General features: G+C 40.7%; 1 protein-coding gene across 1 annotated transcript; it reads right to left on the bottom strand.

Moving 5' to 3' along the window:
* Positions 1-2,799: 2,799 nt before the first annotated feature.
* On the bottom strand, positions 2,800-10,551 carry VIM (vimentin). The gene is made up of 9 exons (XM_081298414.1): positions 9,845-10,551; positions 9,122-9,182; positions 6,609-6,704; positions 6,361-6,522; positions 5,827-5,952; positions 5,067-5,287; positions 4,589-4,632; positions 4,055-4,140; positions 2,800-3,161 (listed from the first exon to the last, which is right to left on the bottom strand). Exons 1-9 carry the CDS (start codon positions 10,405-10,407, stop codon positions 3,120-3,122), a joined length of 1,401 nt encoding a protein of 466 aa, XP_081154540.1. The 5' UTR covers positions 10,408-10,551; the 3' UTR covers positions 2,800-3,119.
* Positions 10,552-11,248: the final 697 nt, after the last annotated feature.

The raw sequence follows: 11,248 nt of genomic DNA, 5'->3' as shown, positions 1-11,248 counted from the left end.
TGAGTTGGACTTCATAGTCACATCATTTCCAGGATTTAACAGTCCCCTGGGTAACTTTCTACAGAAGTATCCTTTATGTCTTAATTTCCTTTTCTCCACCCTCTACATTTTTCTGTTATCTCCTTTAATCTTGGAATAATGTTATATATAAAAGAACCCTGCACTAATCTCTGCTTCACCCTAGGTGGTGAGAACATGGTTTCTTTTTATGAGTTTTTCAAAGTGGAAGATAAGGAAAATGCTAACAGCATAATTAAAGACAAAAATAAAAGAAGACTTAATGAGATTTTAATTCCTATGGCATGGGCTCCTGTGAGGCTTTTCATTAAGGTCTAATTTCTGACAGTCACAGATAAGAGAGGCCAGCTCATGTTTTCCATTTCTGGGATGTGATTTTTGAAAGAGCTATAAGGGATTTTGAAGGATGGGGACCCCAGTAGTCTCGAAGGGTATGGGCCGAACTCCTTGTCATGAATTCTCTCTTCCCTTAAAACAAAACAAAACAAATTGTGACTGACTTCTTAATTCCTTTTAAATACTAAAGGGTCATTTGTGTGAAGAAAACCAACATGAATCTGAGGCTTCCTGGGATGACATTCATATAAACCGAACAAAGTGAGAAAGGAAATAGGGTCAGGATGCTGAGGGGGGAACATGGTGAGCATGACTAAAAGACTGAGAACAAAACCAAAAATCAAATAGAAAAGGTTTCTTGATCCATTTTGTCCCATTATCTCAGATGTAGAACACTTATAAAAATTCACATATAGTATCTGATATATAATTATATAATATAAAATGAGAATTTAATTATTAAATATGATATTAATATAATAATTATATTAATTATATAATTAATCATATATAGGCTCTTGGTTATGACTTCCAACTTATTTTAATGCACCTGTGTCAACTGCATTAAAATATTTGCAGAATGGAGAACTTGGGACTTAATGGGTTAAGGGCCTAAATATCTGCTAGTTTACACTGGTGAAGCAGATCATACCATGGCAGTTGTTGGAATAGGGGTCAAGCACACTCAAGAAATCCCAATATGAACAGAATAGCCTTCTTACTAGATTATTCTAAGGATAGGATGACAGGGGTAACCTATTGTCGGAACTGGTACATTTGTGAGTCTGAAAGGGGCAGTTCTAATAATTGTGCTGACACACAGGTGTGAACTATGACTACTCTAGGCAAGTCAGGATTCAAAGTCACCCTAGCTAGGAGTCACTTCAGTGGCCAATCATTTCTTTACTTCTGCTGTGCCTGTTGTCACAAAATGATAAAAATCACAGCTAACATAGCTGCCTATAAGCAAGACTTCCCGTGAACTATTACTATTCCCCTCAGCAACTTCAGAGAGGGATACAGCAAGCACAGAAAAAAAATTACAACATATGTCTACTGTATTATTTCTGGAGGAGAGGGGATAATAATAATAAAGATACAGGAAATGGTGGTTTAGAGAAGTCCAGGAATGTACCCAAAGGAGTTTCACTCCAAAATACACACTGTCAACCATTATAACAACTCTCTTGCCTCTGGGCAATACCTTCCTTCTTCTATTTATCTAAATTCTATGAACTTTCCTAAGGTCTGCCCCATGGCAGGTCTATAGGAAGCTTTTTATGGCTATACTACTTATTCTCACTGCTCCAGTTTTTAAAACCTCATTACACTTACAGTTAGCACTGTCTGGCCATGTGATGTACATGTAATAATCTCATCTCCCCAGTTGAAAAGGCAGGGATTTTCATTTTGTGTCTGATACCATTTTCCAAACACAAAGGTCATTAAAAATATCTATTCTATTAACTCTGCAGGTGCCAACTTGAATGACAGATCAGCTGGTTGAAAGGGCAGGCCTGAGGGAAGAATTCTATTTTAAAAGTTTAAATCTATAGATGTAAATACAAGTTTACATGTTATTTATGCTCATACAACCGCATACACCAAAGCACACCACTTTTCATAACTTGAAACTTGGTGAACTTGCCCCATTTCTCTACATCCTGCAAGTGGAAGTTGCATTTCCTGCAACTTTGGTCATTGCTTAATGATTCAAATCCCATAGTGGAATTTGTACTAATCTTGTGCTGCACATACAGAAAAAGAAGTTTGCATTTTTTAACTTTATGAAGTCTCTGGACTTGAAATTACACATGAACATGGATCCAGCTGAACTCATGTTATAAAGAGGTCTATCATTTTTGCACACGTCATTTTCTTACACAGGTTCCCAACTACTTACATCTGGGTATTATTCTAATAATCTCATCAGAAATTGAAAACATTGTAAGTTGAAAATGCATTTAATAAACTTAACCTACAAACAAGCTCAGCAACACAGTATAGTGCAGTGTCTCTTGTTTTGTGTAGTAGACTGGGAGCTGTGGCTCACTGCATATAAGAGTACTATACCATATATCACTAGCCTAGAAAAAGACCAGAAGTACAATTTCTACTGAATGCACAGGGATTTTTGTTCATTAGGAAGTAAAAAAATTCTTCATTGAACCATCCTGAGTGGCCGGCCATCTATATTGTATCTAATTGTAAATTTTTTCTTTGGTGTACAGGATTGAACCTAGGGCCTCATGCATGTTAAGTATGTATCCTACCACTGAACACTGCCAGCCTAAATTTAAAAAATAATAGTAACAACTGAAAAGAAGTGAGCATAAAGAAATAGAATTTACTAACTTAATACCTAAATATTATTTTAGTGGCAAATTAACAAATAGGATCAAAGAGAGAATTGTTCTAATGTTATACAGTAAATAACACAGTAGAAAAGTTTTTCTAAAGATTTATTGAAGCAGAAACAAGTTGCTCAGATACTTGCTGGAAAAAAAGCAGTTTTAATGGTATTCAAAAATACTTTTTAAAAAGTATTCTAGCACAAGACTTCTTCGTAAACTAGATTATGTTGTAAACTTTTTTTCTAAATCTTTTAGGAGTGTCGGTTGTTAAGATCTAGAGCTTGTTCCTATTCCAAATCTATCTTGCGCTCCTGAAAAACTGCAGAAAGGCACTTGAAAGCTGTTTCTTTAAGATATGGATTTTTTTTATTCTTGCTGGTAATATACTGCTGCACTGAGTATGTACAGCTTTTATTCAAGGTCATCATGATGCTGAGAAGTTTCGTTGATAACCTGTTAAAAATAAATAAAACTCAAATCAAATATAATACTACATGCAAAAGTTTAAATTATCCCATAAATCACAGCAAAGAAAAATCTTATTAAACATATATAATTTATTGTGCCATTTGGAAGGTCGCACTGATTCTACATGTAAGAATTGCAGCATAGAGGGACCGATACATGTACAAAATGCCTGTCATCTATAGGCAAAGTAACTATCCATGGAATTTATGACATACAAAAAGAAAACTTTTCAAAAACCTGTGTTTTTGAAGGATGCCATAAAAACTCTATGCAGCAAAGCTTAAAAGCAATAAAGGCATATTAAAATGAATGGCAAGTACATTTTAAATTTATGTGTAAGGGAAGATTTCATGATTACACTAAAGTGCAACCATGTATTTCCTAGTGCAGAGCGGTAACAAGAAACCAATTGATCTGTAGGCACATTCTTATATTAAATGAAGAGGTTTAGAAGTATTTAGGCAACAGTCATTAAGACAGGGCCATATGTCCAAGATAAAAACAATCCTGATATTGAGGTAATCTGGTGAAGTAGTGTAGGAAGTAACTTAAGGAAGTTTTACTTCCATTTCAAATTAAGTACCACAACAGTTTGCTAATTCTGGAATGAAGGAAGAGAATTACTATACAATCTCATCCTGGAGCCAAATAATTACTAGGCCATGTGTATTGCTGGAACAAGCAGTTTATTCTTGTAGCAGGCATGAAAGGAAGAAATGTGAACTTCTCAAATTAGCTAGCTATTTCTGATATATAGGTTTATTGACTTGAAAGGGGATTGATACCCTTCTGAAATTACTCCATTTTATTTATTTTCTTTTAATTTGTTATTGTTTGTTTTAATTATTTTTCCATTTTTCAATTTTAAAGATACCAACCTGTCCATCTCTAGTTTCAACCGTCTTAATCAGAAGTGTCCTTTTTGAGTGGGTGTCAACCAGAGGGAGTGAATCCAGATTAGTTTCTAAATAAATAATACAAAAAATAAAACTTTTTAAAAATGTAACCCATTTTACTCAAAGAATTGATTATTTTGCAATTGTTTGAAAAAAAAGTGCTATTCCCAAATAATTCTACGACATATTATCTGTTTGAAAACCAAGTTATCTAATACCTCCTTGCCCTCATGAATGACACGTTACAGTGTACTCCATTAGGAAGGAGCAAAATTAAGTTTACATTTAACTTGAAGTGTAACATTCAAGAGAGTACTTGGATTTGAAAATTATGCATGTTTTCTGACATTTTGTCATTTTTCAGGTATCAGAAAAAATGAGGGCTTTACCATAAACAGATAAGATATGGATTTCTTTTATTCTTGCTGGGAATATACTGCTGCACTGAGTATGTACAGCTTTTATTCAAGGTCATAACCTGTTGAAAGTTTTCAAAAAAGGAAATAAAATGCTTACCCCTCAGGTTCAGGGAGGAAAAGTTGGGAAGAGGCAGAGAAATCCTATAAAAAAGATAAAGGAAAAACAGTAAAATTGTTATCCTCTAATAGCAAGGAATAAATTTATATACTCCTCATTTTCATCCAATAAAAATTACTCTTGCAATTCACATTAGAGATGTGTCTCATAACTATTTACCTGTGGTTTGTCTCATTAGTACATTTAAATTTTTATTTCAAGCATTTCCTCACAGAGACATAAGCTAGAGACATTACAGAGGGGAAATAGTGTGGATTTTGACAAACTATGGGTTCTAATTCCAGTTCTGCTATTATTAGCTCTGTCTGTGGCAGGTTACTTCCTCTGAACCTGAAGTTCCTCATCTATAAGGAGTGGAAAGGAGTTACCTTGAAGAAATGTTCAAAAGATAAAAAGAGGGGCAGAGTGCCTTGGAACTCCAGCTACTAATTCACACATAAGAGTCTGTGTTCTCTACCTGCTCTCCTCGCCTTCCAGCAGCTTCCTGTAGGTGGCAATCTCAATGTCAAGAGCCATCTTAACATTGAGCAGGTCTTGGTATTCACGAAGGTGACGAGCCATTTCTTCCTTCATGTTCTGAATCTCATCCTGCAGGCGGCCAATAGTGTCTTGGTAGTTAGCAGCTTCCACAGCGAAGTTCTCTTCCATTTCACGCATCTGGCGTTCCAGGGACTCATTCTGCAGGAGGTGAGAAGGGCTTCCGATGTTACTTCCTGGAAACACCTAGCTATTCCCAGAACCAATTATAGATGGTATACAATGGTCCGTTAGTGGAAAAGGGTGCCCACTCTAATTTTGGATGGAGAATGTGAGCAGCAAGTTCCTCTTACTGCAAGCAACCACAGATTAAGCTAATACCTCCAAGAATTCCATCTAGTGCTTTGTGCGTCTATCTGGAGAACTCATTTTCTTTGGACAAATATATAAATTTTCTTCACTTGAAATTTTTTTTTTTAAAGAGAGAGTGATAGAGGGAGAGAGAGAGAGAGAATTTTTTAATATTTATTTTTTTTTAGTTATCGGCGGACACAACATCGTTGTTTGTATGTGGTGCTGAGGATTGAACCCGGGCCGCACGCATGCCAGACGAGCGCACCACCGCTTGAGCCACATCCCCAGCCCTCACTTGAAATTTTGTTCAGGTGTCACTATTAGCTTGGTCAACAAAATAGATCCAAGCTCATAATTTCCTCCTTTTACTATGGGGTGGTACTCACAGTTCCTTTAAGTGCATCCACTTCGCAGGTGAGAGACTGCACCTGTCTCCGGTACTCATTTGACTCCTGCTTTGCCTGGCGCAGAGCATCATTGTTCCGGTTAGCAGCCTCAGAGAGGTCAGCAAACTGTTGGGAAGAAATCAGAAATGGATATTGTCCACATTCGAGTCTTTTCACTCTTAGGGAAAGAAATCATAATTCTGACCCAGTGTTTTCTGAACTATGTCTAGTTTATGTTTTGAAGTTACAGAAAGAGCATTAGAATGCTGACTTTAGTTTTCAAACAGTATTCATTCTATTGAACTCATTTAAATATAGTGGTGTTGGGGATTTCTCTGAAGTACTGTAAAAGATTAGTGAAAACAGGGTCTGCTATTCTAAAAGAGGCACAGTGCATGGTGGGGAGGCTGTAGCAAAAGATTTAAGTTAAAGCCAGCTTTTGAGCCAAGCTAAAAAATAGTTAGAAATCACAGACAGGTGTAGTGTTTTCAGAATTGCTTTTCTTTTGTTCTACCACACGGACTCACTGCATACCTTGGACTTGTACCATTCTTCTGCCTCCTGAAGGTTCTTGGCCGCCACACTCTCATACTGCTGACGTACATCACGCAGGGCAGCCGTGAGGTCAGGCTTGGAGACATCCACATCAATCTGGACATGCTGTTCCTGAATCTGAGCCTGCAGCTCCTGGATTTCCTGGGGGAAAGGACAGGCAGAAGGTCAGTCAGGTGGACAGGGAGCAGCTTTCCCCTCATTCATTCACTAACAGCTATTCCACTGACCTCATCATGTAGTTTCTTCAAAAACGCGATCTCTTCTTGCAAGGATTCCACTTTACGTTCAAGGTCAAGACGTGCCAGAGATGCATTGTCCACATCCTATTTTGAAGAGAGAAAAGACAAGATATAGAGGGTGCAAACGTCTACGGTTTCTCATTTATTCATTTTAAGTTAATCACATGAACCTAGTCTCTTTACTATAGAAAAGACGTTGACAAATTTTATGACCCTTGAATAAGTTTATAAATCACTTTGTGTTACACTGTGCTATGTTCTCTTTTCCTATTTATAAATTTGAACTGGGACTCAATTGTTTGTACTCAAAGGAACTAACAGACAGCCTAAAAATAAATAAATGTATACTAACATGGTAATGAGTGCTCAATTATTCTTGAGTCTACATTTTTATCAGTAGTGTTTTTTATTATTTTTTAAATCTAGAAAATCAATGCTGCAGAGATTTTACGATTTAATTCCATGGAATAACATGATGATCTGGGTGAGCAAATTTCATTTCACAATTTCATGTAACATGAGTACATGTAAAACAGAAATTTGTGCTTCAAATGTTTAAGCATATATCTAAGTTCATTTTCTCTCTCTCTCCCTTTCTCTCTGTGCAAATGTTCTGATATTTATCCTTGGGATCAGAGCAACTATTTCATTTTCTGGCATCCAGGTTACAAGACTAGATTTATATCAAGTAGCAATTCAATCCTCCAATTCAGGATATGCACAGGCAAAGGTGCAGTCAGGCAAATAAGAAAAAAGAACTATATTTGTTTTGTCTTTTCTAGTGAATTCTTCTCCTGAAACTTCCCTGACTCATCCTATATGGGTGTGTCTATCTTCTTCACTTGTTACTGTGTCAATTCAGTTACTTAGCCAGTTTCACAATGACTGGCCAAAATGTTTGCACAGAACAAAACTACAGAGAGACTTCTTGCTGATCTTGTTCTTCTTTGTTTTCACTATTTATGAAGTCTACATTCCAAACCAGAATGTGTGATCTTGCAAATAAGATTTTATTTCCCCTCCAGGGAATGTTTAATATCCCTTATCTTGTAATAACTTGGATTACAGTTTATTAATAATTTGGATTATAGTTTATAGCCTTATAGTATTAAAATGTTGAGACACTTATCATCTTCATGGAAAAATGTTTAAAAATGGAATAGAAAACATTCATTTGGGCTTCCTGTTAAGCCCTAAAAGAGATATAAAAGATACTTTATTAACCTCTTTTTAGATCTTCAAAGTGACATTCTATTTCATGGAAGAGAATGAAGCATTTATTTAATCCCCAAACAGGGAATCTTTCATATTGTATTGTTTTATATTAACTCATAACTCTGCAGAAAACATTATAGGAACAATGGTCATAAATGCTCAAGGACTAAAATAAGCCACATATAGCTGTGTTTCAATTGGTTTGGCAAATGTGTTTCAGATTAAAAATGTTATCCTAGACTATTTATCTGAAAGAGTTTTGCAGCAAATCCCATTAAGTGTTCCCAAGAGCAAAACTATGCTGGGAATCTCCCTGGTTTGGGATACCAATTTTAACTCCATCTAATTTTGGAGCAAAAATAAAAAGCTTTTTCATATAATTCCATTATTCATCCTTGGGTTTATTTTTGTTAATGGAGAGAATAAAAATAATATAAGGATGAAATAAAGAAAGGCTTCTCAAAATGTGAGAAGTGACTGTAGCTTTAAGAACTTTACACATCACATAATTTACCAGTCTGGGGCAGATATTAGATAACGGATGTTAGCAAATACTTGTGTCCAATTAAAACTATGCTTGCATCATTACATATTCAATAAGAATGTAGCCTGTTGCATAGCTGCTCTGGGAACACAAAGACTCCTATTATTTCTGTCCAGAGCCATCACATTTGCCAGAATGTGTGTATCTACATTCCATAGTGAAGCCCATAGAAACCATTAATACCCTTCAGCCACAGGGACAGATGGCTTCTTTTCACCCTTATTATATCACAAAATAGTTGTGCATAGTGATACCTCCATCTAACTTTAATGCCACAATAGGACTTGGAAAGAAGAAAAGAAACTTATTGGCTTAATTCCAGTTAAACTAAGTTTCTTATCCTCCAATACTTTTTACATTTTAAACTATAGGGCTTTAAACTATGTGTGTGTGTCGTGATCTTGTAAAAGTGAGCCAACTTAGCTTAAGTAAACCGCAAACTAAATCAAACTGTATGTGTTTGAAACCAGAATGCCAATGTGTTACAAAAATGAAAGGGAAAAAATATTTCTTTGCCAATAAAAATCTTGAAACAAAGCAAAAAGATAAAATCTTTTCTTTATGTCCTAAGGAATGGTTTCTGTTCACAAAAGTTGCCATCTTTGGTCTTTCCACCACTAGGAGACTTTACATAAAGAAGTGAAGTTTTGCACTTTTTAGATTTTAGTGAAGTAACTTAGAATTGCCTGTGGTTTTGTTGGGTGGGGCCCGGTGGCTGCAAGTGGGACGAGAGTCTACAAACCTGTCTGAAAGATTGCAGGGTGCTCTCGGCTTCCTCTCTCTGAAGCATCTCCTCCTGCAATCTGAAACAGTTGCACATTAACCAAAGGGGAACTGGGAAACCGCCAGGGGCGGGGCGGCCACACCCAAACACCACGTCGCAGTGCGTTGAGACAAGAGCTGCTGCGCCATCTCCACCCTCACCAGAGACTAAAGCTTTTAGAACTCCCGCCTTCCTCAGTTTTAGCCTAGACCTGGGGGTACCACGCTGAGACAAAACGCTCGCTGCAACAACTTCCAAGACAAACCCCTCTCCCACTACCCCTGAAAAGCCTCTTCCATCCCTTTGTCTTGCTTCCTTCAGAACTATCCTCTCCCCCTCTCCTTCCTTCTGGCAACTGGCAACCCGCCAGGAGAACCAGGAAACTTTCTGAAAGTTTGGGGAAATCTCTCTCATCTGTCCGATGGCCTTCAACAACAGATAACGTGGTAGTTTGAAGAAATCTGTAACAAGAACCGGAGCGTTCTTGGGTAATGAGTAGGGGGAGAAGGGAAATGCTAACTGCGAGGTCTAGGTTCAGGGCGGGGCTGCGCCACTGCAACCACAGCCTCACTCCCCCACGTTCGCCCGAGAGCCGCAGCCCCGGCCACTTCCCCAAGGGCGTGGTAGCCACTCGCCGGGGTCCTGTTCCCCTCTCCCTCCATTCCCGTGCCCCCCCGTGGGGCGCCGTGAGCGCCGTCTTACTTCTCTCGGAGGCGCATGATGTCCTCAGCCAGATTGTCGCGCTCCACTTCGACGCGGGCCTTGTCATTGGTGAGCTGGTCCACCTGCCGGCGCAGCTCCCGCATCTCCTCCTCATAGAGGTCCCCAAGACGCGACTTGCCCTGGCCCTTGAGCTGTTCGAGCTCGGCCAGCAGGATCTTGTTCTGCTGCTCCAGGAAACGCACCTTGTCTATATAGTTGGCGAAGCGGTCATTTAGCTCCTGCAGCTCTACTTTCTCGTTGGTGCGGGTATTCTTGAACTCGGTGTTGATGGCATCGGCCAGTGAGAAGTCCACCGAGTCCTGCAGCAGCCGCACCCCGGGCACGCTGCTCCGCAGGCGCACGGCCGAGGAGCGCGAGACATAGGCACCGCCTGGGGACGAGGCATAGAGGCTTCGGCTGGTGCTGGGGCGCAGCGCGCTACCCAGGCTATAGGTGCGGGTGGACGTGGTCACGTAGCTCCGACTGGAGCTCGGCCGGCTCGCTGTGCCTGGGCCGCCGAACATCCTGCGGTAGGAGGACGAGGACACAGACCTGGAGGACATGGTCAAGGAGGGAAGCGGTGATCTGGGCGTCTGCGGAGGTGCGGACTGTCTCCGGGAGGAGAGGTTAGCGAGAGCGCGGTGGGTGTGGGCGGTGGGAGCGCTGCTGCGTCTCTAGCACGGGGACCCGGAGCAAGAGTGGCAGAGGACGGGACCCCGCCAAGGGCGCTGTTTTTATAACCCTGCTAGGAAAGAGGGTCCCCTCCCACTGCCATCCTAGCAGCGGAGCGCGCCAGCCAATGGGGACCCGGCGAGAAACCGGGAGGGTGGGCGGAAGGTTGGGGCGGGGGCTCCCTCGAGCTTTCTTCCTTGGCCGGCCCCCCTTTTCTGGGCACAGTCCCGTTACTTCTTGGGCTAGCCTGGGACTTTCAGGGCCTTTCCTGGTGATGTCCGGAACTCTGCTCTCCCACTGGGTGCTGAAAAGCGCGGGGTGGCGTGGCGGGTGTGGGGAGCGCCGGAAAGTGGACCCAAAGGGGTCCCAGGCTTCCAGCCAAAGGGGCGTGAGAGGAGACGAGTTGGTGGGAGGGGCGCGGCCGCTGGGCTGCGGTCTGATGGGAGTGGGTGGGTGTGGAGACCCGCGGGCAAAGGAGCAGGAAGAGGGGGAGGAAAGGATCCGACCGATCGGAAGGCGCAGAGAAAGAAACAAAGAGAACCGGAGATTGGAGTGCGGGGTGGAGACGCACGCAGCCCAGGACGCGGAGCTCAAGTCCCGCGCGGCTTCGCGCTCCACCGCTTTGAAAGGGGACTACTCCACCCGTGCTTCTTTTCATTGTCTTGTCTTGGGGAATCCTGGGAATCCTGTTCAGGGACCTGAAAGGCCAGCTTCAGATGGCCAGAGCTTCGA

Source organism: Spermophilus citellus (assembly GCF_964194105.1).
Source record: "Spermophilus citellus genome assembly, chromosome: 6".
Taxonomy (NCBI): domain Eukaryota; kingdom Metazoa; phylum Chordata; class Mammalia; order Rodentia; family Sciuridae; genus Spermophilus; species Spermophilus citellus.
The sequence above is the reverse complement of the archived record's forward strand: the minus strand, read 5'-3'. Positions and strand labels throughout refer to the sequence as shown.

Excerpts from the sequence above, each read along its gene's own strand:
- VIM (XM_081298414.1), bottom strand. The coding sequence starts at position 10,407 with ATGTCCTCCAGGTCTGTGTCCTCGTCCTCCTACCGCAGGATGTTCGGC. Across the intron at positions 5,288-5,826 it reads TGGATGCACTTAAAGGAACT|AATGAGTCCCTGGAACGCCA; the intron begins GTGAGTACCACC and ends CACCTCCTGCAG. Across the intron at positions 4,633-5,066 it reads CTGGAAGGCGAGGAGAGCAG|GATTTCTCTGCCTCTTCCCA; the intron begins GTAGAGAACACA and ends TCTTTTTTATAG.